Genomic DNA, 26,177 nt, shown 5'->3' with positions numbered 1-26,177 from the left:
TTGATAGAGTGATATTGTCAACGATTTAAAAAGATGATACTGTCACTGTCATTTGCTCAATGATATTATTGAATGAAGAGAATATTTAACAAATATATTAAAAATACATAGTTATCATAAAATCATGTACAGGTTGGTTACGAAGAGTGGCTGCAATCGCTTGAAATATTGTTACATTCAAATGTTTTGTAGTAGCTGTAGAAAGAAGGGGATCAGAAGGAAATGATAAGGGAGGAAATCCCCAACAGAAGAGAAGAAGAGTAATAACAATATTGTCAAGTACGACGACGCCATACCAAGGTAAGAATAATTTACATAAAAAGCAAAAGGAGCGTAAATCGGGCAATCGTTTGAAATTTTAAGCGTTTTCTTTGGTATTGCCTACAGCCGACGAAAAGTGTTTATCATTGTAAAAAGTACCAGCTTCTTCGTCGCGGAACACGCGGTCAACGCCCCCAATAGAGTTTTTGCTGGATTCGTTGTCGTCGCTCTTTTCTGCAGCAGCTTCGTATGGCAGAATGAGGTTCAAAAGAACAGAAAGAATACCGCCCATGATGTAGCCGGTGCTGACGACGGTCGTGATAGCATCATAAAAGCCCTGAAGTGCCGAGTTCTCAACCTTTGGCATGACATACGTGAACCAATCTGGAACCACGGAAACACCCAAGGCAAGAGCGAGTGAGGCAGCGACAATAACACGGTCGCGACGCGTCCAATCAAGATAGCCGAGAATTCGAATACCAGATGTAGCAACTGAGGCAAACAGAAACACTGTCATACCACCGATCAAGGGTGAGGGGATGGCTAGAAACGCTGCGGAAATCTTGGAGAAGATCCCAAAAATGATGAGTAAAGATGCGCAAATGACGCCAGCGTAGCGGTTGGCACATCTTGTAACGGCAATAACACCGTTGTTTTGACTGAAAGTAACGACGCCCATGCTAGTAGCCAATCCAGAAAAAATACCAGACAGACCGTCGGCGAGAAGACCACCTTGGCAACGCGATTCAAATGTTTTTCCAGTAATAGCCATGCCTGAAACATCGCAAGCAGCAGTCAAGTCACCCAAACATTCACTATTGAAGCAAAAGAAAATTGTGAGTTTCTTGTGGTTAGTTTGGCTGCATTTGTCATGCCCTAGAGTGAAAAAATTGATATGGCGGTTGGTTCTTACATTGTCATATCCAGATAAACGAACAAGAATGGAATAACACCTGGTCCATAGATACTCAATTTGAAAGTCTTGACCCAAAGGAAGGTGGCTGCTGGAGCAGCGGCAATATCTGAACTATCAAACATGCCAATACCGGCAGCAATGATACAACCAAAGAGAAGACCGACAACGACAGAAATGTTTTTTAAAAAGACAGAGCCGACGAGTTCAAGCACGATGATGGTAAAAAACACGGAGGCGCCTAATGCAAAGTTGACAGGGCTGCCCCATTTTTGTGCGTTGGGTGCATAAACCGTTGGACATAATGCAAAGTCGCCAGATTCGGGTCGACTCATGCAAGGACCGGAGCCTCCTGCCCAATTTTGCATGGCACTCGTCAACAATGAACTTCCGATAACCAAAAGGACAACGCCGGTGACAATCTTAGGGAACAACTTGCGAATGATACGAGGGGGCAAAAAGCTGATTGCAATTGTCAGAAGGGCGCAGACCATTTGAGTACCGAGAATAGCACCAAAGGCATCAGGGCAAGGCAAGGGATTCACGGTTCCGTCTGCAAGTACTTCAGAAGGGCAGAAACCGCCTAATTGCAATCATCGAAAAAGAAGGAAATCAGTAGATGTTCAATAATACACTTATAAAAAGTGTCTGTAATAAACTATGCAAAGAAACAAAAATATACTACTTACTGGTATACATGTTCGATACCATCGCTTGGGCAGCTGGAAGATTGGCAAATGAAACACCAGTGATCTGCAACAAACCAGCACCAATGTAATATCTTGTTTTTGGAACTCGGAAACGGACGATCTGGATTAGACTGTATTGCAATATGGAAAACCAGGTTGTCAGTTGATCGAACAGCTTACTTGTATGCTTTCAAGTATAATGATGTGTAAGCAACATACCTCATCAACCCAGATACGATCAAAGACGCTGAAATCATATACTGTCGCAGATCTTGGTCAAGGTTCAATGCATTACTACCTGAGCCTGAAATCAAAATTGTTGGAGTGATTACACCACCAATGACTGATAGGAAGTCTATAGAAGATGTAAGATATAAGAACCTAAGCTTTTACAGGTTTCATATAGTAAAGTAACAATTCAACTTACGCTGGATACCCATGACAATAGCCAGGAAAACTGGAATTGGATCGTTGGGTCCATAGAACGGCGAAGTGTTTGTTCGCCTGCGTAAGAATGGAATATGCGGCATACTATATATGTTCATACCAAATTTAGTTGATAGATGCATCGAGAACAAAAGGTCTCATTGGTGAGAAGATTTTCAATTGACAATTACCAGAGAGCACGATAATCATATTTTCCGAACCACCCATCATAGGTCGTAAACTTGCGCTTCATACGAGTAGAGAACGAGGCACTAATTATAGGCGGGGTAACTTCGGGATACAGCATCTCTTGAGGCTGTTCAGTTCTAATTTCAGTAGCAAGATCGCGTTTCTTTTCCATGTCGTCTGATGATGTGATGCTGTTTCTGCTGGAGGAAGAAGGCATAACAGTTTATATAGAATAATAGAGTAATGTTATAAACAGAGGTGCTTGCTGTGTTGAAGAGCAAGCAATAATAGTTGGTGAGAGAGAGTGTGTGTCAAGTTAATTGCGCTTCCAATACAGATTTTCTGTTGGGCTGGCTACAAAGAAAGAAACAGCAGTTAAAATAGGGATTATAGGCAGTATTTATAGTATTTGCCAATTTTTTTAGAAATTGGTTAAATTTTCCTCTGTTGGGTCTTGACCCTTTTTTGCTCAAAGTGCCAGTTTTGGCTAATTGATAAAAAAAAAAAGAGGAACGCAAAGGACATTTAAATGACACAATAGATAACAACGATGGTGTCCCGCGATGGAATTGCTCTTGGTCGTGGTACAAAGACTTCTTTCGTGATGATAATTATTTTACGAATGCGCGCGTGAACCAATGAATAATATTTTCGGGCTCTTTCGCGTCTTTATCACCAATGAAGCTGCTATCGCTCACGTCAATTCTCACTGCCGCTGTCGTCGTCTCTGCTAATACATCAGCACAAGCCAGTAACGAAGCTAGTGTTGTTGGACCTGACGGAAGCATCAATCCTTGTCACAATCTTAAAGAGCAGCAGGAAATTGATGAGTGTTATATGCGTCTAGCACTCGAACATGTATTGGTTCACAACCCCACTTTTCCTTTCGGTGCTCTGATCGTGGATCACACCACGAACGAGATATCGTGCTATGGCGCCAATTCGAATCGCAAAAACAAACTTTTGCATGGTATATATTATTGCTTTAGTCTTTAACAGAGCAGTAGATATAGATTATAGTGTGTGCTAACTACGCCTGGGATGTTTTCTTTACCTATTACACTCCAATGTCATGTTATCATCATAGGCGAGACAACTGCATTTTGGAAGTGAGTCTTTTTTCTACTGTCATCGGGGAGGCGGAATTTTAAAATAAGATTCGAGAGGACCGCTGTAGCGGGCGCGGAGGTTGGAGGGAATATAAAAAGCTGTTATCTCCATGAAGCCACAATCCTTATCAACTGATATGCCGTTTTTGTAGCTGTACCGAACTCTATCCGTCTCCAAGTAACAACGACATGCACGATCCTGGGCTGGAATGGTCCCACCAGACACTCTACACCACTGGAGAGCCGGTAAGTCTTTTTTTTCTTATCTGCGATAAGTAAGATAAATATACTGCTATCTAATTATACACTGTTGCGATTGTCGCGCTGATATGATAATAAGTGTCCCATGTGTGCTTCCCAAAGCATCTATCGTGGTGTCGGCCGTGTCGTATGGGGAACGTCCATTCCTGATATCAATCGCAGTGGTCGCCAGCAACTCTTAATTGAAATGTAAGAATTATACTCCTCACATAGACCAAAATACCCCGCAATCAAATTTGCTCAATAAGGTTCGGTATTTTCCAACTAAATTAGGGACGACGTCATTGGCTCTGCGCATATGGGTGGCTATCAACTGGACCATCGTGTGCCTGATGTTGTTGGTGGCATGCTCAAGAATGAATGCGACCATGCCTTTTGGTGTGCTTTTAGTTACTTCCGCGATGATGGTTATTATCAGTCCATGGCTTCGCAGGGTCTGGACGGCTACATCGAGGAGCGCAACAAACGTTTTCCGTGCGTTACCATGCCTCTTTTCAGAGAGCAGTACGATTAGTGTCGTCTCTTCGCATTATTGAAACGCACAGGAAGAGAAGGAGCAGAAACCACCTTTGTAAATGAATGCGCTTATTTCTCCTTCAGTTGATGGTTCCAGCCACTCCATGTAAAAACACGCTGTACAGTCTTCTTACTTTGTCTATGTCATTTTAAAGAAATAAACAATTATGTTAAATCCTGATTATTATGTTTTTTTACCACGCTTTGGATGTGACACAAAAATATACCTATCCACGTTACAAAAGGCAAGCTTATCATCCGGATACTGCTTTATCAAACAAGTGCTTCATGGAGTTTCGGATCAGAGGCACAGGCTCACAGATTTACCAATATATAAAGGCCATTTCGTTTTACTTTCTCGCATCTTTTCTTATCTTGCAATCTTTATTTCGATGTCTGCCATTGTTACTACTTCCCCCGCCGCCGACTCTTTGCTCAAGGATGTCCATACAACTGCTGCCGCTTCTTCTGCAAGCATGGCCACCAAGGAACGCAGCTTTGCTTGTATTGATCTCTCGGACTTTGACAACCGCCGAGACGAGATTGTGGCTGACCTCATGCGTGCTTGCACCACTGATGGCTTTTTTTACGGTAAGCGGCCTTCTAGGTATAGAATTGGGATGGGTTACTGCAGATACAAAACGGACTGATTGTTAATGATGGCTCTGTGCTTCATAGTGATCAACCATGGTATTTCGGTTGAGGATATCCGTGCCATGTTCCAAGCTAGCGTTGACTTTTTCGCCCTGCCTGATGGTATCAAAGAGAAGTATCCCATGGATGTATCGCGCAATGCCGGCTGGGAGAAACTTGCACAGGTAAAAAAAAGAAAGAGGAAAGTCTTAAAAGGAAAGAATGTTAATGTGGAACAATGAATATCTAAATCGTAGATTCGACCCTCCACTGGTGTTGCTGATCTCAAGGAATCGGCCCAATTCAGCTTCCATGGCATTGAAGATTTATGGCCCACCGATCAAGATGCACCTGGCTTCCGCACACGCTCAGAAAAATTCATGCTACAGTGCCACGACGTCTCTACCAAACTCCTTACATGCTTGGCCATTGGCTTAGATTTCCCTGAGGACTTCTTCACGCGCTGCCATGATATTACCCAACCTGATATTCTCAACACGCTTCGTTGCCTGCACTACCATGACATTACTGGCCAGAGCTTCCCTCCCGAGTACTGGCGTGCTGGAGCTCACACTGATTTTGATACGCTCACGTTGCTATTCCAGCGCCCTGGTGAGAATGGATTGGAAGTCTGCCCTGGTCGGGAGGCTTCCACTGATTTTGGCCACGGTGATACTTGGGCTCCTGTTAACCCCAATGAAGGAGAAATTGTCTGCAACCTGGGCGACGTAAGTAGAGTAAATTGTGCGGGAGAAAATGGAAAAGGCAGCTAATGACTTATTGTCTTGGTTACACAGATGTTGATGCATTGGGCCGATGATCGTGTCGTATCCAACTTCCATCGTGTCAGAGCACCCAAAGTCGGCGAGTACCAAGGACCCCGTTATTCTATTGCCTACTTTAACCAGTGCAACAAGTCTGCCATCATTCAGGGCTCGACTCGCTACACGGAGCCCGTCACTGCCGGTGAATTTTTGAGACGAGCCATCGAACGCAATTATAACGCTCTTCAAGCTCTCAAGGCTTCCCAAAACAATGCTTAAACAACGCGCCCATGATCTTTCCCAAAATCAACCATAATACTTCTCCACGTAGTCACATCTTACCTTTTTTCTCGTACTTTATTTCTTATTATTCAGCTGTTCTTCTTTGTAGATATCTTCGCATTCTCTGTCGTCCAATCTTTTACATATCTTCTGTCATTGGGGCGGCAGGCACGGTTGCAGCCACTCCGTGTAAAAAAACCTGTATATATAACGCATCTGCATACAAAAAATAAATTTCCCCTTTTGTCTTTTTGTTTTCCACCCCCTATAAAAACGCTTTGCATTGCCCTATGAAAATTTATATCATGATGCCTCCACTACTTGGTGATTCTATAAAAGTCTTCAATACTAGATAGACATGTCAAGATTAATCATAACGAAAGCAAACAGGTTCTCTTTCCTCGCCGCGTTAGATCTCCCTACATTTTCGATTTGTAATATAGCTTGATTGAACGCTGATAATCTGTCTCCAAGGACTTACTGTAGCTTTGTTGATATGGCTCTCTGATTTTTTATTAACTGTTCACTATGATGAAGTAGATAGGTTTATGGAACCCTGTTCAAAATATAATAGCAGACAGTAGAACAAGCATTTTGCATAATTTTATGTTGAATGATGCAATCTGTGCTCCGTTTTTGTGTAGCGCTGTAATCATAAAGAAAAGGCATATATGCGTAATTAGGAAGCAAGGTGTACCCAAAAATCCGCACTCCTGCTACAGTGTATGGACCTACATGAACTAGCGGTTACCAGCTTGTCCCTTTAAAAATCGACAATCCTGATATGATCTTGTTTTGTGGTGAATGGTATATGTGCATATCAAGTATTGCCTGTCATTATGTAAGCAAGTGTAACCTCGTGATGATATATTTCAGGATTATGCCGAAAGTTGGGATGTCGTACCTTTCAACGCCGAATACGTTGCTCATCTTTTCAACATCCATGTTCGTTCAACCATAAGGACGTTATTGTATCAGATGAGATTTGTCCTTCTCGACATGCTTCATTGTTTAACAAATTAGTCCACTTAACATTGAGCGCCAAAATGCTGGGAAATAGAGAAGGTGAAAACAGGTTATAACTTTTTATATAATATTTATATACATTGTGGGAAAGTAAGGAACTTGTATATGTGATAACAATAGTCTACTCATTCTTGAAAGAGAACGAGGGGTTTCCAGGTGCAGAAGACTCGGCAGCACGCTTGTCCTCCTCGGCGCACTCCTCGACCTTAATGATTTGGATGGATTGGAAACCAAGTGCACGCTGGAATTCTTTGGTAGCCGTGTTGAGGGTAGCAATTTCATCAAATCTGAGGGCACGATCAAATGCTGATGGGCCAGCCTTTTCAATGATTCTCTGCATACAGGAAACACAATTAGTAAAACAAATGGTATCCTTATCAAACGGTAATTCTTTCAGAGATACAATACATACCTTTTGTGCTTGATAGAAGGGCATGACACGCTTGTTCTTCTGCAAACCCTTTGCACTAAGTTCTTGACGGACTTTGACATCATCAAACTTGCCAGTTGTCTATCGTTGCACCCCCCCCAACGAAATGAGCCCCGGTTAGCTTTTTCACATAGATGAAATCACGTTCCTATAGATCGATTTTTGTTTTACCTCATCATAGCCAATCTTAGCAACGGTAAGAATTTCCTCTTCCCACTCGGGGAACTTGCTGGCAACGAAGATCTTGAGCGACTTGGGTGCGTTAGGTTTGTAATCAGACTCGAGTTGTTTGCCCTTCTTTTTCTTCTTTTGCAAGTTCAGTTCGGCATCACGGATGGACTTAATACTACGGCGGATATATTCAGCAGCTTCCAAAATTGATTCGTCCACTGGCGCAGAAGGCTTGGGGAATGCAGCCAATGTGACAGTGCCCTCCTTCTTCAAAACGTTGCCCCACACATGTTCAGACCAGTGAGGACAGACGGGGGTAAGAGTCAAGGTTTGAACTTCGATGTATTTCAGAACCAAGTCCTTGTGCATGCCCAATTCAAGGCAAGCCTGCTGATAATGGTCTCTAGCTGCTTGCAGCTCAAAGACACCATACTTGAGAGCATCGCGATAGTAGGTGGCGGCGTAAGCCTCGTCTGTCAAACTGATCAGCTTGTTCATCTCGTTGATGAAGACTTGGTCGTAGAAGTTATATTCGCCAGTGCGCAAGTTATCCAGCTTGGTAATCTGTTCTTCGCACCATTCAAGCAAAGTGTACAGGCGCAAAATAGCAGCATTGGCGGTCGAGTCCTCAAAGTTGGCATCTTCGACAGAATCACCAGCGTCAGCCAGGGCGAAGCGAGCGGCATCAGCACCATACTTGGCCACGGCATCGGAGATGGTCATAAAGTTACCAGTGGACTTGGACATCTTCTTGCTATCCAACAACAAGTGGCCGTTCGAACGAACGCCACGGGGCCACTTCTCTTCAGGGAATATGGCAGTATGGTTGTACAAAAAGAAAGTCAAATGGTTGGGAATCAAATCCTTGCCAGAGGCTCGCACATCCAATGGGTAGAAGTAATCAAATTCACGCTGCAGCTTGTCCAAAGTAGCCTGAGGAACATCACAGTCGGCGGGGTATGGGCCGAGCTTGAAGATGTAGTCCCAAACGCCATCGGTCATTTGATCAGCGCGAATACCGGCAGGACCAACTTGCGAACCGTTCAAGGAACCGCCATGCAAAAGATGAGCGACAGTGTAGTAAGCCATGTAGATAGTGGAGTCAGACAATGACTCGACCAAGAATTGGGTATCCCAAGGCAACTTGGTACCCAAACCGAAGCTACGGGCGCAAGCCCATTGGTTGAGCCAGTCGAGAGTCTGTTCAAACTGGTTGCGGGTCTCGTTGGTGAAGGTGTTCATGTTGGCCAAGCACTTTTTGGTTTCAGCCTTCCACTCCTCTTCGCCATAATCCAAGTACCACTGATCCATCAATGCGACAATACACTCGTCACCAGAACGAGACATGATCAGACCTTCAGGTTCGTTGTAAACGAAAGCTTCACCAGCCTGGATAAGTTCGTCCTTGATTTTAGGCTTGGCATCCTGGACCTTCAAGCCCTTGTACTTGCCAATAACCATGACACCTTGGTAGAAACTCTCCTTGTATGCCAACTCCTTGGCCTTAGCAAGCTGAGTGGTATCCTTTTGCGAGTTGATCTTCAATTGTTTGCACAGTGTAGGAGCAGTCAAATTGCCGTACGAAGGGGTTTCGAGGATTTCCACAGGCTCATAGCTTTCGATCCATTCGGCTTTAATCTTGTAGTACTCAGGCTTCTTCTTCAAGTCAGACACAGTGGCAAAATCATCAGGCGAATCAGAGGGTACGGAAGTAACGACACCAGTACCCTTGGTGGACAGAACGTTATCCATTGGAAGCACAAAGACATGGTCATAAATACTCAAAGGAGCCTTGATCTTGGTGCCGACAACGGCATCACCCTTTAACTCGGCAAGCTTGTTGATAACACCTTCCTGGGCGAAAATCTTTTGATGGGCCATGTTACGGGCGGCACGCTCAGTGCACAAGAAAGCCTCCTTGTCATTGACGTTGTAAACACCATAGGTGATATCATTGCCGACGAAGCAGTTGGTCTGGCCGTACATGGTTTCGGGTCTCAGGGTGGCAGCAACCAAATGAACGGTCTTGCCCTCCAATTCTTTGACCTGACCCAGCACTTCACGAGCCTTATCTGACCAGTCCAACACTGTCATCTTGATACTCGTGTATTCCTGGGGACCCAAAGCTTCACCCGACTGACGATCGTGATCCATGCAAGGCTGTTGATCCTTGATCGAGTAAATAGTATAGCGTTCACCGAATTTGACTTTGTTCATCTTCTTCAATTTTCTCATTTGCCAGCAAACAAACGCATCGTAGTAAGGGTTAGCATCGGTGGTGATGAAAGCACGGCGCCAATCAACCTTAGCACCGATGGCATCCAAATCCTTCATGGCATGAGGAGGGAAATACTCGGTCCAGAAGTAAGGGTCAGCAAACTTGCAAATTTCGTCGCGTGGAATACCGAGTTGTTCCATGATCTGGAACTGGTAAGTGACATTGCCCGTCTTTGCAGCGACCTTGCTCTTGACGTTCTTGTTGACTTCGGCCTTTTCTGACAGTTCCTTGGCCAGTGCTGCTTCATCGTAGTTCTCAAAATGTCTGCCGAACAATTCCATCTCACGCAACAACTTATCAGCACATGCCTATATATACGCGTGCCCAACATAATGCGTTAGTTATCGAGATATCTACTGAAATAATCCTGCTGTCACTGTATCTATGGTCTTTACCTTGATAGGCATACCAGTTACGTGGAAGCCTTGGGGAAGCAAAGCACGCTTGCCCTTCATTCGCTCATAAGCAACAGCAAATTCGACCTTGGAAAACGTGAAAGCGTGACCCAAATGAAGACGACCGTTCATGTAAGGATATGGCATGCACCCCATGTACTTTGGATAAACTTGATGCAAATCGGCACTGTTGGCGTGTTCTTCGATGGTGGGAGCGTCGATCTCGAACGTCTTCGTTTCATTCCACAAATGACGGGCTTTGCCTTCAAGGGCACGGAGAGCATCGCGCTTGGCAGTCTACGTGACATTGTTTGATATGAGTGAGTGCAACAATGGAGCGCAGTGGCATTGCTGCGGTTTGCATTTATTACCTTTGGAGGCTCGTTCGTAGTCGCCATTGATGAAAGGGTGTTACTGGAACAAGAAGGGCGGATGTGGCTTTTTCAGTTCAAACCGGTTAAAAATTGGTGCGGGTAACCAATGGCATTGAAATAATGCGGATGACACATAATCTGTTTTCATGAAGACAAATATTTGGTATTCTTTCTTTCTCTTTTACTGCTGATCGCTTTTACAATTATTGTCAGAAGCACACACAAAATCCCAAATCGTCCGCAGCAAGAGGCAAAAGAGTCCATGAGGCGTTCCAACTTCGATGCTAGCTATAACACATAGCAAGAACAGCAATAGCAGCAACAATGGTCAGTCTTCTACGGCTTTCAACGCACCATGAAAACATAGTAGGAGAGATCATGCATAGATAATTACTTTTGTTTTATGAAATGACAACGACAAACGACAAAAGCTCATTACACCATCAACTGGATGTACCTGGATCCAAAAAGTGTATCAGCCCCATTATATATACGAACATTATGAAAAACCTTGTAATTTTGACCTCTGTGGCGGGGAAGGATGATGATGCTCATCAGGCCCGCTACTGCTATCCTCCTCTTCTTCTGACTCTTCCGACTCGTCATCGTCGTCTGTGTAGTCTTCTTCGTCACTGCTGTCTTCTTCTTCATTACTGTCCCCATCTTCCTCTGATGAATCATCGTATTCGTCTGTGGTATCTTCGTAGAAAGCATCCAAATCATAGTCATTGCCTTTTTTCTTGGCTGCACCTCCAGCATATCCTCCATGAAATCCGGTTGCTTCGATGCCTGATAGGGCTGTCGATGCCATGCTCGGATCACGGTATCGGCTTTCGAAACTGTCGCTTCCAAAACCTTGCTCCAATACCATTGTGCGGCTACCGGCCCATCCTTCGAGTTCTTCTACATCACGAACAGAGGGATCGGGCTGCTCTTCTGGATAATCAGATAATGGTTCGTAATCCGGTAAAGCTTGGTTGGCAAGTAGTGAAAGCGTTCCAATAATATATTCCGTGCCCACTAGTGAATCCATTTCGTATTAGTGTCCAGATCCAATCTTTTATTGTAAATTAGTCAATACTAACCTTCGCCTTCAAGGGCTGGCGGCTCTTTATCAGAAAATAGGATCCGCTTAGCGTGCTCTTTAAGTGCAGTTAATCCAGGATGTTGTTGCTCTTGATTATGTTGTGGAATGGTAAGGGCTCGGAGAAATCGGGCTCGATCTCGTACGTCGTAACTGGGATCGTATCTTGCCAAGTTTAGCACGTATTGGTTGAGTGTGTTGAGTGTTGGATGTGATGGGTTAAGACAAATAAGTTTGGCTGATAACGTGAGTACTTGTAGTTTGGCTATGTTTGTCTACGTTAAAGCCATATAAATACTTGATGTCAATAACAAATGCCTTTGACTCTCTTTGTCATTTCTTTTTGGTTACCTCGGCTATGAAGCTCTTGACAGCTTGTCGTAAAACATCAGGACCGACTTTTGGTAGGGTTTCGGCGTGCTGACCAATGAGCCAGATAATGTTGGCGCGCGCCATGGGTACATGGATACTGTCAAGCAACTTGGCAAGCGCGATAACAGATTTTAAGCGATCTTCATTGCATGTTTGCAATAATCGTGTCACCACAATGACAGATTCCGCCACAACAAGCTCTTTTTTCGCACAAGTATTCAATTAGGTATACAAACCCGTGTATATCTCTTGAAAAGTTATCAAAATTAACCTACCATTGGTGCTATGTAAAAGCTTCATCAGCAAACGCATACACCGATCGGTTCCAGCAGATACGTTGGTTGCGCACCGGCCTATAGCTTGGATCGTGGCCGCCACAAAATCTTTGTTGGGACTTTTGACATATTGCTATTCTCCATATGTCAATAATCACTTCATATCCCTTCCTCCAATCCAGCATCTGATGCGTTTTTCTTATACCTGGAATTCGTTGAGTAGCGTGTAAATATTGGATTCGCTGCAGATGCTGGTCAAAATATCGAGTTTTATATCGCGAATGAACACAGGCTCGGCGGAGCGAACGTAAAACTGCTGGATATATGGTTCAAACAGATACTGGAGGCATGAGAGTAGTTAGTGAGTATGTTGAAGAACTCTATTATGTCTATTGGATGTCCACTTACAGGTCTTGAAGTAGCCATTATAGCAATATTCTTCAGCACAACGTATTGCATTTCTCTGTGGTTTCGTAATAACCGAACTAAGGGCCTGGCAATCTTTTGAGCTTCGGCTGCAGGAGCAAGGTGATAGAATAAACGTGCCACTGCAAGTACCACCTACATTGAACAAATCATGATTAATTCTTCGCCCATCATAAGATCATGCATGTAGCATGTGCCGATATCACTTACTCCACTGTTTCGACTTTGCAGTAAGGGTATACAACTTTTTAACAATAACTCATGATCCTCGTCGAGCTGAACGACATCATCCGCTTCCGTCCCGTTTTCAGCAACGCTGTCTTCCGATTCAGAGTCCGTGTAAAAATGACGATCGTCATGCTTTACAACTGCAAGTGTCTTGGGTGGTTCACGCAATTGATCTTCGCCCTATTTTAATAATGTCAGTAAGCTTCATCTCACTTCATTTATTCCCTTTGCTTTCGTTCCGTTCTTTTAAAAAACCACTTGCATGAGGATTGGGATTTAAAAACTGTGAGCTAGAGTTGATAATTGAACGTTAGAAATAAACAAATCATAAGAAAAAAGACATCCATTCTTACCGGCCATAACGTAACATAACACCCAGAATTGCCATTTGACCCCACTCGTCACAATCCGCTAGTAAACCACATAGCTTTCGAAAGCACGGATGGATCAAATCGAAACGGTTGGGACACACTTCGTTGAACGCCATGATAGTGCTACCGATAGTAATTGTCGACCGATCCTTCAATAATGACGCAATAATTTCAATAATGGCATCCTTTTGCGACGCATCCAGACTGTAGCATTTCGGAATAGCATGCGCCGCAGCCTTGCGCACATAGGCACTTGAATCGGTTGAGCACTTTTTGATGCCCAACAAGACGATAGGACTGATCACGGGTACCCGAATACCACTCATGACACGAAGGGCCATGGCTCGAATTATCTGGTTCTTGTCGCTCAAATCCTTTTGAAACGAGTTGATCGACAAAAGCGCCAAATCGGGTTCCTGCTCTGCATATCGCAGCAGATAGATATACACGAGCTTGCGTACTTCAATGTTTTGCGAAACAACGTTCTTCACCACGTCTGGAAAGTACTCGGACACATCTCGTCCCTTGGATATCATCTGATACGTAGCGCGGACAAAATAAAGGTGTTCAGGTCCCATATTAATATTGTAATGAAATGGTCATTCTGCTCTACTTTGAAATCGCAAAAGTAAGGTACCGCAATGAGCCGTTTTAACCCATCGAGCTTCTCTCGATCGTTGCGTGAGTCCAATTGTCGTTTGATGTTGCGCATCTTTTCTTCGGACGTATCGAAATACTGGGCACCTGAATCGCCTGCGGCTGGGAAGCCAAACTCCCGGGCATTGTCGACAAGACCTTGAGACATTTTCTGGGATAGTTTGGCAGCATTTTCGGCAAATGTCATTGCCTTGTTGATGTAGTCGCTGACCTCCATTGTATGTTGTGTGTATACGCTGTTTTGGGTTGTTATCGTGGAAGCTTGGCAACAGGACAATCAACACAGTACGCACGAAAGAACACGGCGGACCGGTCATTCTTCTTGCGCCATTTTTGAAGCGCCGTATACCGAACTCGTGACACGTTCAAGGAACTTGTTCTTCTGAAACATTGCTCTGTCATTAATAACGATGATGATGACGCATATACACGACAATAGAAAACAGAGCGGGAGAAAGATAACATCTGCCTCTTTCTCCCATGAATAATATCCGAGGGATGGTAGCGTTCTTATAGCAAACATGTACACTTTTGGCTTTGTTCCTCGCCGGTTAAAACTCGAACTTTCGACCACACCTCTCCAATAATTGAACTGGTTGGTAGATTACAGGTAAAGCAAGTATTTTTAAAACCACATACGCTGGATACCTTTTGCTAGATAACTTTTTAGCCTTTTTATTGCATAGTAGCCTTAATTGGAGAGGAAAGACATGTTTGTTTATATAGTGACACTGTGTACTTCGAATACATCACTTGCGTTCGTTGGCTCTCAAACATATTATGCAAACAAAATGTCTATTTGATCCAACCAACAAGAATTTAGCGATTCATCAAACAAAAGCGACATAAAAAGAATTTACATTGTAAATCGATGACAATTCAGCTCTTTTTCCCTAATTATATATCTCACTCTCACACCTCTTTTACCTAAAAGAAATAAAGACTAAGCCTTTAATGAAAGGATTCACCTCCGCCCTACTCTTTGTGTTTGCGGCAGCTACAACGGTGTCAGCCGGTTGTAGCGGCGACATCAAGGTCACTTCTCAAGGCGATCTTGATGCCATCCAAACGTGCAAAACGTACCAAGGCGGCATAACAATCGAAAACGTCGGCACGAACAAACTTACCGTGAAAGGCATCCAGTCGCTGAAAGGCGATCTGATTGTCAAGGACAACAATGCGTTGACGTCGCTCACTTTGGACAGCCTGCAAGTCATCGACGGTCAGATGAAATTGGACAATAACAAGATCCTCAGCAGATTCGAGCCCAAAGCTCTAATTGGCGTGCGCAGCTTTGAAGCGGCAGTCCAACCAGCACTATCCTCAATTGCGTTCCCAGCAGGCCTGTCGCAAGCGGATCGATTTATGGTGTCAGACACAACCGCAGCCCGTATCGATGGCTTAAAGATGGACAAGGTATCCAACTTAATCATCGATAACAACATATATCTGAAATCCGTCGATTTGAGTAACTTGACGGATATCGGCGATACTTTGACCGTTTCTGCTAACTCGCCCAGCCTCAACTTGGATGTAAGTACGGTTTAATCTAAGGCTATAGCTGTTTTTGTTAAAACGATGATGGCTCACACTATTCTTCAATGGATATCATTATTCAGCTCCACAGTCTAGGCGGTGTGAAACACGGATCGTTCCGTAACCTGGCAGGTGTCAACTTGGATGGACTCAAGCATGTCTCTGGTGATATCTCGTTTATTTCCAACACATTCGGCAAGCTTGGTTTGAAGGAGATATCCGAAATCGACGGCACCTTGACAATCACCAACAACAATCAGTTATCGGAGCTGGCACTCCCAAAGCTTCGTCGGCTTGGTGGCGCTTTATCCGTCGGCCATAACACACAGCTGGGAACAATCGAAGCGTTTCCTAACTTGGAAGAAGTAGATGGCACATTGGACATCGTCGGCACGTTTGATGAAGTCAAGCTACCCAAGTTATCTGATGTAAGTAAAAAGAAAAGGGTTCGATCCGCATCTGAGAGTTTAAGACCCGAGTTAATCTAAATAATTTTTGTATGCATGATTTAACTGCATAGGTCCGAGGCGGTCTTAACGTACAAACTTCCAGCAGTAAATTCTCGTGCAACGATATGAGCAAGTTGAAGAATGGCGTCATCAAAGGCAACTCCTTCCTATGCAAGGCATCGGTAGCTAAACCAAAATCAGGAATGAAAGGCGGTGCTGGCGGTGGACTGGATGACATGGAAGGAACAGCCGGCTCAATCCAACTGGCTTGGTTTGTTGTCACAACAATGAGCTTGATGGGTACTTGGTTCTTGTTGTAATGCTCTTTTTTATTGTCTCAACGCATCCTTGATTATTATAGTAATAATAATAATCACGATGATGACGATCCTGCTTGTACAGGAGCGCCGTATTTTTCTTTATAAATCCATGAGTTTCCCACCATACCATGGCCCTGTTGATCAGCTTTGCGATAGTATTTGGCTGCGAGCTTCATGTCCTTTTTGAAACCTTGTCCGTGATGATAGCATCTCGCCACTTCATTTTGTGCGTCTGCATCGCCCAAGTCAGCAGCGATTTTGAAGTAGTATGCAGCAGTCTTTTTGTCTTTGTGACACTGCAATAAAATGATGACCTTGCGTGTGTAAGCTTACTATATGACCCGTTGTGCAATTAAAGGGTAATAATGATCAACTTACGCCCCACCCATGACAGTATGCTTGTCCTAGCTCATAAATAGCCATCACCAATTCGCGGTTGGCAATGAACTTGTTACCGCGACCCGATACAAATTTCTGAAGGTCAAAAATAGCATGCTCGGCTGATTTTTGTAAGTATCTAAATGCTGTCCGCTCACTACGTTTACAGCCCTATACTCCACACTGGATTTAGTCTATTTTTTTCTCCTTGCTTCAATTTGTATAGAGAAGCTTACCCAGCCATGGCGCAGTGATAGGCCATAGAGAAACAGTCCGATCGGTGAACTGGCATTAGCAGCTCGTTGAAATTCAAGCGTAGCTTGCTGTATTGCTCCCTTTTCATGGTATTCGATACCCTGCTGAATCCATGCGTCTGTCTCGTCAGAACGTAGCGTGTACCAGCTATGTGTACTATTGGGAGGTGGTGAAGACATTGACCGAGTCGGCATCCGCTGTTGTGGCGGTTCGATCACATATACGGTGTTGTCGTTTTGTATATTTTCTGATGCATCTTCTGCTTCCTCTTTATCCATGTGGACTTTCCCGTCGACTTGGCGTCTATGGTCATCATTCTCTTCATAGTTCTCACTCTTCTCCTCGTGTTCGTCATCTTTTTGCTCTATAACTTTTTCGTCTATTACAGCAATTTGTATTGGTGGATCCGTACTGAGTTCTTCGATGACGGCAGCGGATGGTTCAAGTAGCGGGGTAGGTACTAGCTGTACTCGTACTCGGGAATCGGCTCGCTGAAGCCGCGGCTCCGTTGCTGCTGTTCCTGACGGCGGTGCTGGAGCTGACTGTGCGGGCTGTGCTGGTTTTTTTGTTGGCGGTGATTGTGGGATGCGCTTCTTGTTCTTTTTCGGAGATGCAGATGAGAGCGCTCTGTTTAATGAGGGTGATCGACTCTTGGCTTTATTGTAATAACGAACGACAACCGAAGCATGTCGAGAAATTGCGCTTTTTGATGCTTCTATTATCACAGTTGTATATTAGCTACTTCACTTTCCCATCAGAAATAGGTTCGAGTTTATTCACAGACCTAGTCTTTTCTTTTCATCTTCTGATTCTACATTATGTTTCTAACGCCATTTCATATTTATAATTGATTAGTTTATGTTTGCTTCCTATCCAGTGTTAGGTAGCAACAAGATTTAATTTACTTGCCTGTTGTTGCTGTTGCAGGCGAAGATCGGATACTAGGTCCTATTAATATTACCCGCTTGCTGCTTAATTAAAATTGTTAAAATATTGCATCGTGCAACGTTAACTTACATGAAGGCTCGAGGTTGATTGTGAACGTGGAATTCTATGTAGTACGCCAACATGATCATCAATACAAAAGTTACTTTGATTTGTGAAAAGCAGGGAGCCACACTCTCTACAACCCTTTCCTCCTGCGTACCCAAGTCTCGATATAGCTGCTGGATATTGAGGAACCTGGAGTTGTGTAGTTGTTGACCGCGTTGGTAAAGTATTGAAATGTGCTCGCAGCGGCAACGGCGACTTTGGTACTGTGGAAGTTGAGGACATGGAGTATATAGCAGAATGAAGGAGAAAGAGAAAGAAGAAGGAAAAAACAAAGTAATAAAAAGAAAAAGATATAAGAGCTCAATTATGGGGTACATGGATTTTTTTTTGTCGAGGCCCTATGGCGTATACATTGTCCTCTGGTCGGACCCTGCCTTCTCATCATGTCTGGCTGTGTAACGTATAATCAACTGAAACAGGTCCATTCTGTTGCAAGAAGCATTTTCTCCCGGTTGAGCTCCTCCATTGGATGATAATGACAGAAATTACGCTAAGACAGATCTAGTCACTGCAATCATCCAGCTAAAATTAACATGGACTGTGATCCATGACAGTTTTCCCTGCCAGGACCCTTTCTTTTTAAGCAGGTTATCGAAATCAGACGAGTGCAACCAAAGAAGCTAAAAATGATCACAGCCTAAATTAAGATATTACTTACGGTTGTAGCCTTTTTAACAGGTAATTATTCCTGGCGTATCTTTTTTTATTAAAGTTCTTTTTACGTGAGCAGATTCTGGACAAAAAATGCCACATTCGATTTTTCATCTGGTCTAAAAAATGGCTTTAATAACTGCCTAGGGCTGTGACCATACTTTTTCCTTATAACCCACACAAACTGACGAAGCATTGAATGCAGTGGCTTCTTCCTTCTTGTTAATCCTCATTATCATTGCTCTCTTCCTTCTTGACCATGCAGACAGTAAACCTTACTCACTCTAAGTATCGGTATTGATACGACGAATTGCTTAATATAGGGCCGTCGGCTCAACCTTCCATGTAAGTCACGATAGTCTCCATGTGAATGAAGCTTGTTTTTCCAAAAGAGATAATACCGGCGTAAACATCACGGTGCGCAGGCTGAAAGCTCTGAGTCAGGGAGGGGCAACATGGTTTGTCGTCACACAACACGCCAAAGCAAAAATAATTTACACTAGCGCTTGGCTTTTCCTCTGAACTTCTTTTTATACCTGAAATCCCTCGGTTCCGCAAATCAGCACACAATGAGCCTTACACAATATACCCACGATCCGCGCGATCGTGAATTTATGCAACTAGCGATCGAAAAAGCAAACGAATCCATTCCAGTCGAGAAAGCGTATTGTGTCGGCGCCGTACTTGTACAAAATGGCCAACAACTCACCAGCGGTTTTTCACGCGAAATCCCTGGCAATACGCACGCTGAAGAATGTGCATTGCTCAAACTTAAAGACATTGAGGAAGCAAAAGGAGGAACAATGTATACGACTATGGAGCCTTGTTCGACACGACTTTCTGGCAACAGACCGTGCACGGATCGATTGATTGAAGCTCAGATTGCTCGCGTTGTTATGGGTGTCCGTGAACCGCCAAACTTGGTTCAGTGTACAGGATTGCAGCAGCTTAGAGACAGTGGGATTGAGGTCTTCGTAGTGCCCGATGTGGAGGACGCATGTTTTGCGCCAAACCAGCATATTATTAAGCACTAGCATCTATCATTGTGTACATGTTGTCTTTGTTATTTAATGGATATGTGTTTTATACTGAAAGAACCCCCACTAGAGCGTTGCAGGATTCACCAGCCTAAAGAAATTGAATGGATGACATTTATACGGAGAAGGACGCTGGATCAGCAGAAAAAACAAGCGCACCTCCGAAATTGGTTATCATGCAGTATACGTAAACCTACAGAAAAAGAAGGATGAACAGAGATCAATAGCTACTACTTTTTGCTCAATTATGAACCAGTATATATGGAAGTGATCAGCATAGGATAGGAAATATAGATAAAACCAAATTGATAAGCATGTGAGGGTGGAAGACGGATCTAAAAGCGGATATAGTGTTTTAATTATCGTTATTTTTTCGAATCTTAAGGGTGGGCTATGCAGCAGAAAACCTGTCCGGCAACATTATTATTATGCTTGGTAGTATCCATTGGCATCGTAATTGAGAGCAGTCTATTTGAGTGTTCATCTTCGCAGCCGAAACAGTCAGTTTATAGAAACCGGGACTAAAATCAATTGTACTATTATCCCTCTATTACCGCAGTTAAGGCATTTTCAGCACTGTGTGCCTGCTGCTGGACTAGTTAGTTGATCACGAAGAGTTGGATAAGTGTGTTTACCCACAGTTTACCCGTCCCAACTCTCATCCCAATCTTCTCAACGCGGCTAGTCAAGAGCATGTATCTCCATAAAGCACCCATCTTAAATATTGTAACACATACTTCTTGGTCTTGGTCGAAAACATATCCTGTGCCTCATGCTCTACCTAGAACAATCAATGCAAGTACCTTACCTTTTTCAAAAGGTAATAGCTTCCTCTGAGCATTCGGTCATACGCTGCAGTCTCTTCTCTTCTAGGCTGGATGCCATTGGTTTTTCGACTCACCATACCGGTGTAAGCTATGAACCTCACTGTCATCGTCCCGCAAAAGCCCAGACTCTCTTGCAGTACGAGATCTGACATTTGTCTGTCTTATGTGATAAGAAGTATCAAACTACTATCTAGAGAAAATACAAGCTACGCAAAGGTCAAGCATGCATATGTTGCACTTTATATTAAGGTGACCCGAGTATGTGATTGATGTTCAGAATGAAGCGCTACTCGGTGACGATGACGTTAAATTTCTTTCATGAACAACTGCCAACGGCCCATACTGACATCACTTATAAATATATACTTCGATTTATTGTTCTTGTTTAGCGACAACACATATGTATATTTTAAAAATATACACACTATATACAGTATATAGCTCGAATTCGTTACTTATATGAGAGCATGTACATCAGTGCGCATTGGTTCTAACCCCCGAGGGAATGTATTTTCATGTGGAGGGATTTACAAAGTCTGCACACTTATATACAAGATAGCTACGACAAGCTAAGGTCGATATCCAAGTTAAACCAAACCTTCACTAAGCTACTTGGCATATCAATATCAACTGCACAAGTCAATCTAATATGTAGTAAGTATCTATAACACAGTATTGTATCTTTGAATGTACACTTGCTTCGGTAAAAGCTGTGTAAGATCTTTTATTCTGATCAGCTAGGATCCCAGGTAGATTACAGCAAAGAAATCTGGGTAATGACCTTGAGCTGGTACTTAACGAAGAAGTAAATGTTTGTATGGGGTTCACATTCTACAAAAGCAACTTAGTTAATCAGACAACAGATGAAATCATGCAACGGGTGTCAAATGGACCACGAAGATGAAACTTAAGGAAGAAGATTTGATGCTGAATATAAAAGCAATACTGCCACTCAGTGTAAAAAACTCCAACGCGTATTTTAAAATTCTAGGAGGATGATACTGTGCACATATCAGATTGAGGTTCGTTCAGATTCCAAGCATTCTTCCTCTTATAAAATGAAGGCTTTTTTCGCCGTGTTCATCGCTAACACGGCAAAGCAGTAGGTCTCACAACACTTTCTATGCATCAAGTGCCAAGCAGCTGCACAACGTTTTATATTATTCAACTCGATCGCGCAACACAACCAGGTACACATAGAAAAATAAAAAATATAGCTGCTGAAGTCTATATCTAAAGCTTTGGAGAAGAAAATTTCAAATAAGAATTGAGTACGCCATAAGATGTACTTATGGAGCGACATGATGCTTAGACTGCGTCAGAAAGAGACGGCACTTGCAATTAAATAGTACGTAAATTTTTTAACACTTGAAAAAGGTTGGGATTAAGTTAAACTGGACTTTGAGAAAAAAAGGTTTATAATGGAGATATATCTTCTCTTGGTCTGCTTCATGCCACCTCGTACCCGCTACCGATTCGAGTTGGTGTTTAATACAAAAAGCAATGCTGCACTAGATGCTGAGCCAAATATCATCTGCATCAACGATTAACATGATAGGCTAGAGCGGATAGTGATCAAAATATACATGAAGCAAAATGATCATCCACTAGTTTCTTGTGCCGTTCCGGGCTTCAAAAAGGTGTTTCAGTCGCAAAATAGGCCTGGTCAAAGGCCGCTGAAGCTTCAAATCTGAAGGTCGTACAATAATCACACTGAAGTAAACGGATTACTTAGAAAAGGTAGCTTCAGCTGTGATCATTAACCTCCAAGGCTAAAGGACCTTCAGCCTCGCGCTCTTTACTTATTAGGTAAAGAAATATTTGTACGACCTTCAGATTTGAAGCTTCAGCTGCCTTTGACCAAATTATACTGTGAAAGGAGAGAGAGAGAATTGTTCTTATGTTCGAATTGTCGCTGGCTAAAAATTTGATGTTGAAATCACCAGTAACGATAGCGACATGGTTCGCCTTTCCGAATGCTTGCCTCGTATATAAATCGTTTTGCAATCTCTTCAAGCTTATTCATTACTGATTGCCTACGATGGAGAAACAGAAAAAGTTCAATACTGTGATAGATTTGTGTACTGAGCCAAGTTATAAAAAAAAGAGGGTCTTACCGTACGCTTGTAGATGTTTTGGTGAACTCGTTATAACGTAATAACAAACAAAAATTCCTTCGATCTGTTGCGTGCTTAAACCCAAAAGCAAAAGTCACGGTATAGTATAGTACATATGTATCTTGCTTCTGACAAGTGGGAGACAAAAAAGTGGCGTAAGACATGTACTATGCGTTTTTTGTGCACCTAACTACTAAGTGGGTCCGGGGAAACGCGCGGCATTTGTTCGACAAAGTCTAGCAATTACTGCAAAAGATTACTGCAATTGCAGTACTGCAACATTACTGAGGCCCTACAGGTACTACACTACTTTCATCGTACACCAGACGCAGCAAGCGTTTTCGCACACGTCGCTAGGCGCATTCTATACAGTGTGATGTATAACCTGGAAGGGGGTAACGTGGTGAGCAACATTTTAACACTGCCCAAGACGTCATAATGTGAATATTCGGTTTAATACCAATAGCGCGCACAGATAAATTGGTACGGCAACCAGCTAAGCACTATGCATAGAAACACCTCATTTGAATTATGTACAACATGGAATCATTCCAATCGGTGATTCAGCTTATGTAAACACGACAACAAAAAACCTATCAACAGATGGCGCGGCCACACACCAGCTGTCGCCGGTTTCAAGAAGTGTTTTAGTAAATGTTAGCTACTTATCTACAAGTTATGATACGTCGTCCTTGATCAGTAATTTTACATATAGATTATTCAGCAGCCATGTGAATTGACATCGCCATCTTAACAGCTAGAATTCAAAAGAAGCTTGATTTATTGTTGTTGGAATAAAACATAATCTCAAAGATACTTATCTTCAGTTTTTATTACCTTTTTTATCCTACCACTCAAGTTTATACAGGTCACAAGTGAGCTACTACCTAATGAAAATTTTGTATGTGTTGCAGATGTGCTTTTGCTACCAGTGCATCTGCATAGTCTTGTGTTGCTTCCACTGCCAAGGCCAGACGCATCGCTTTATCAGTGTGGTAAATCGAAATAAGCGAAGACAAATAATTCGTTTAAGAATCGATTATATTCAAGTAATTGAACGAAGTGCAACATCAACTATAGAAACTATCTTCTTCTATACCTAACTTTCCCAGAACTCGGTCTTAACGGAGAAACAGATCTGAAGGTGGAAAGCTTATTAACGTCTTTGTCAACAAGGACCTTATTAATTGGTGCTTTGCTGTAAGAACGATGTAACAGCTTATATGATGGTGTGTGATGTGTTCTTAAACGGTTGTTTCATACTTAGTTTCTTTACTCAGTTATATGAAGGATTCATAATATAATCCAGCTAGGTGTATGTGCGCAACTGTGTCCCTTATTGGATCGCGGTGCGGTAAAGAGAACTTTTTAGAAAGACATCTGTCTGTACCGGATTATAGTTTACCACAGTCAGTCGAGGTTGGACCAGAAAAAGACAGAGAAAGTATTAGAAAACGTACACCTACTTGGCCTGAACGCCATTGTGCAAATAGTTTCATGGTAACGGGTTACATTGGCAACACCTGAAGGAAGAAACTGTAGATTTAGTAAAGGTATGCTTTGTATGCCAGAAGGCCAACATTGTACAGTAAGGCTACCATCCATAAAATATGGTCAAAACAGATGCTCCTGGAATCAATGGTCTATTTAGATCTTGCCACTTTTGAAACTTCCAGCCAGCAGGGCAATAAAAATGTATCAGTATTGGTACTTATATGCACATGCACTTGCATATTAAATGTGCTAACTAACAAGACAGCAGAAATTTATGAGAACGTTAGTAGCAGTATACCAAAAGCAGGCCAGCTAAGATTGCAGTGTTGAATGAGTGAGCCAACATATGAAAAGGCTCACGAGGCACGCAGGATTCTCTCATGCACTTTATACCTTATCACCTTAGAACACAGGGAAGTGCAAAAAGACTTGTACAGAAAGCATCCATTACAGTCAAGAAGATGGTAGAAGGAGCCACATCAGGTTGGGATATATACTATGTACCTACAGTTCAATTGGCAAATAATGTCACAACGGTCGGTGAGCGCTCCCCAAATAACATTACAGTCGACGGAGTCGTACGCCGCTTTGATATCAAGAAACGCAACAACAGGTGGCTAATCATGTTGGCGTTGGAATTGGCGCATCAACGCTTGTAAATTGAAGGTCTGGTCGAGAGCACCGCGGCGATCACGAAACCTACCTTGGGCTACATCAAGCGCAGACATCTGTTCTAACAGCACTGGCAGCAGGAAACGCTCGACGATCTTACGAAACGTGGTTGTCAGACTGATCGGCCGATAGTTGGACGCAAGGGTAACTGTGTAGTGCGCCAAGCAGCAGGCAATACGACCAACACCAGCGAAGACAGAGAAAAGGGGAGAGCACCGACGCGAGTGGACGAGTAATCGGCTTTAGCATCTCACTACGAATATGACCTGATCCAGGCGCTCTACGACCTGGTAGCTTCTTGCAAATCACCATGACAATACGCTCTAGTGGGAACGGATCGTCACCAACAGCATTCAGCTGATCGTATCGCTGTAGCGGCGGGTCGGTAATCTCACCACCAAAGACACTAGCTAGATGAGTGATCATTGTTTCGGTGGCATGGGTCGGACCTTGAGGATGCGAGAACGTGGCACTTTTTTGGCGGTTGCGTCGCATGCTTTTGATGACTGAGTTGGCCTCAGAGGGATCGTTGCATTGCATCTTGGTACAAAATTCACGCCATTGACGAGTGCGAGCACAACGAATGGCAAGACGCAGTGCTTTCCGGGCATCAGTGAACCCCTTCCACAGGGTGGCTCGTGCAAGGGTGGCAGGGGCATGTCGTCAGCGACTGCATCGTTGTTGCCGTTCGTCAGCAAGCTTCTGTAGCTCTGCGGTCCAGAACCACTTCCACTGCTTCGGTCGGGCTTGCCCTCTAGTGACACTTGCATCCAACGCTTCGTATACGGCTTGAGTGATACGCTGGCCAAGCTGTTCGATAGCCGCCAAGTCCAGCTCATTGCGATCAAGACACTGCTGTATCTCGTCACTAATCGGTGCGACATTGCGAGTAAACTCGTCAATGTAGACCGTCTGGACATCTTCTTCATGCAAACGCTGTAGCTTCCAATGTTGGCGCGGCGCGTTGGGAGCTGGCAACCGGTCAATTGGTGTGTGGAGGAAGAAGTCGAACTGGCAGAGGTGATGATCGGATCCAAACGTCAAATCATCTCTTACTACGAGCGAAGGTGATATCACTGCAGTAGGTGAGAAGATGAAGAAGTCGATGATGCTGGATCCAACGTTCGGTTTGTGGAAGGTGTGTTTGCCGAACGCGAATGTTTTGTTCCATACAACAATGCCATGGTCAACAAGCCATTGCTGCAGAATCCTGCTCGAGGATAAGTGCTGTCGTTATCGCCGAGCTGTGCACCAAGAC

At 43.4% G+C, this 26,177-nt stretch overlaps 10 protein-coding genes across 10 annotated transcripts; 5 read left to right on the top strand and 5 right to left on the bottom strand.

The window, feature by feature from the left end:
• Positions 1 to 358: 358 nt before the first annotated feature.
• On the bottom strand, positions 359 to 2,393 carry BDB00DRAFT_763739 (permease family-domain-containing protein; the record flags this gene model as incomplete). Its single annotated transcript, XM_053119416.1, has 5 exons — positions 359 to 1,076; positions 1,175 to 1,727; positions 1,864 to 1,994; positions 2,083 to 2,218; positions 2,291 to 2,393. The coding sequence occupies 5 exons, from the start codon at positions 2,391 to 2,393 to the stop codon at positions 359 to 361; spliced, it is 1,641 nt and encodes a 546-aa protein (XP_052979713.1).
• A 543-nt stretch (positions 2,394 to 2,936) lies between these two features.
• On the top strand, positions 2,937 to 4,544 carry BDB00DRAFT_823136 (cytidine deaminase-like protein). The gene is made up of 5 exons (XM_053123512.1): positions 2,937 to 3,448; positions 3,566 to 3,587; positions 3,740 to 3,833; positions 3,928 to 4,037; positions 4,122 to 4,544. The coding sequence occupies exons 1-5, from the start codon at positions 3,157 to 3,159 to the stop codon at positions 4,360 to 4,362; spliced, it is 759 nt and encodes a 252-aa protein (XP_052979712.1). The 5' UTR covers positions 2,937 to 3,156; the 3' UTR covers positions 4,363 to 4,544.
• Positions 4,545 to 4,756: 212 nt separating this feature from the next.
• BDB00DRAFT_823132 (uncharacterized protein) lies at positions 4,757 to 6,310 on the top strand (the record flags this gene model as incomplete). Its single annotated transcript, XM_053123511.1, has 4 exons — positions 4,757 to 4,955; positions 5,043 to 5,182; positions 5,255 to 5,725; positions 5,795 to 6,310. 4 exons carry the CDS (start codon positions 4,757 to 4,759, stop codon positions 6,038 to 6,040), a joined length of 1,056 nt encoding a protein of 351 aa, XP_052979711.1. The 3' UTR covers positions 6,041 to 6,310.
• On the top strand, positions 5,912 to 6,334 carry BDB00DRAFT_372196 (uncharacterized protein). Its single transcript, XM_053117118.1, has one exon. The coding sequence runs from the start codon at positions 6,052 to 6,054 to the stop codon at positions 6,274 to 6,276; it is 225 nt and encodes a 74-aa protein (XP_052979710.1). The 5' UTR covers positions 5,912 to 6,051; the 3' UTR covers positions 6,277 to 6,334.
• An 856-nt stretch (positions 6,335 to 7,190) lies between these two features.
• On the bottom strand, positions 7,191 to 10,741 carry BDB00DRAFT_872334 (leucyl-tRNA synthetase; the record flags this gene model as incomplete). The annotated part of the gene is made up of 5 exons (XM_053126942.1): positions 7,191 to 7,403; positions 7,482 to 7,580; positions 7,671 to 10,256; positions 10,344 to 10,640; positions 10,715 to 10,741. The coding sequence occupies 5 exons, from the start codon at positions 10,739 to 10,741 to the stop codon at positions 7,191 to 7,193; spliced, it is 3,222 nt and encodes a 1,073-aa protein (XP_052979709.1).
• A 475-nt stretch (positions 10,742 to 11,216) lies between these two features.
• On the bottom strand, positions 11,217 to 14,278 carry BDB00DRAFT_763699 (adaptin N terminal region-domain-containing protein; the record flags this gene model as incomplete). Its single annotated transcript, XM_053119413.1, has 10 exons — positions 11,217 to 11,737; positions 11,803 to 12,076; positions 12,153 to 12,373; positions 12,449 to 12,581; positions 12,654 to 12,788; positions 12,857 to 13,009; positions 13,085 to 13,275; positions 13,358 to 13,392; positions 13,456 to 13,958; positions 14,111 to 14,278. 10 exons carry the CDS (start codon positions 14,276 to 14,278, stop codon positions 11,217 to 11,219), a joined length of 2,334 nt encoding a protein of 777 aa, XP_052979708.1.
• A 343-nt stretch (positions 14,279 to 14,621) lies between these two features.
• BDB00DRAFT_956999 (uncharacterized protein) lies at positions 14,622 to 16,435 on the top strand (the record flags this gene model as incomplete). Its single annotated transcript, XM_053129662.1, has 4 exons — positions 14,622 to 14,740; positions 14,801 to 15,663; positions 15,750 to 16,094; positions 16,187 to 16,435. Exons 2-4 carry the CDS (start codon positions 15,085 to 15,087, stop codon positions 16,433 to 16,435), a joined length of 1,173 nt encoding a protein of 390 aa, XP_052979707.1. The 5' UTR covers positions 14,622 to 14,740; positions 14,801 to 15,084.
• Positions 16,436 to 16,488: 53 nt separating this feature from the next.
• On the bottom strand, positions 16,489 to 17,247 carry BDB00DRAFT_763601 (uncharacterized protein; the record flags this gene model as incomplete). The annotated part of the gene is made up of 3 exons (XM_053119408.1): positions 16,489 to 16,731; positions 16,814 to 16,984; positions 17,050 to 17,247. The coding sequence occupies 3 exons, from the start codon at positions 17,245 to 17,247 to the stop codon at positions 16,489 to 16,491; spliced, it is 612 nt and encodes a 203-aa protein (XP_052979706.1).
• A 715-nt stretch (positions 17,248 to 17,962) lies between these two features.
• Positions 17,963 to 18,541, bottom strand: BDB00DRAFT_372036 (uncharacterized protein). Its single transcript, XM_053117117.1, has 2 exons — positions 18,086 to 18,541; positions 17,963 to 18,016 (listed from the first exon to the last, which is right to left on the bottom strand). Exons 1-2 carry the CDS (start codon positions 18,436 to 18,438, stop codon positions 18,010 to 18,012), a joined length of 360 nt encoding a protein of 119 aa, XP_052979705.1. The 5' UTR covers positions 18,439 to 18,541; the 3' UTR covers positions 17,963 to 18,009.
• A 420-nt stretch (positions 18,542 to 18,961) lies between these two features.
• On the top strand, positions 18,962 to 19,854 carry BDB00DRAFT_823103 (cytidine deaminase-like protein). The gene has a single exon (XM_053123510.1). It carries the CDS (start codon positions 19,342 to 19,344, stop codon positions 19,804 to 19,806), a length of 465 nt encoding a protein of 154 aa, XP_052979704.1. The 5' UTR covers positions 18,962 to 19,341; the 3' UTR covers positions 19,807 to 19,854.
• The last annotated feature ends 6,323 nt before the right edge of the window (positions 19,855 to 26,177 follow it).

Source organism: Zychaea mexicana (assembly GCF_025766255.1).
Source record: "Zychaea mexicana strain RSA 1403 chromosome Unknown BDB00scaffold_36, whole genome shotgun sequence".
Taxonomy (NCBI): domain Eukaryota; kingdom Fungi; phylum Mucoromycota; class Mucoromycetes; order Mucorales; family Lichtheimiaceae; genus Zychaea; species Zychaea mexicana.
This window is presented reverse-complemented; position numbering and strand designations above follow the sequence as displayed.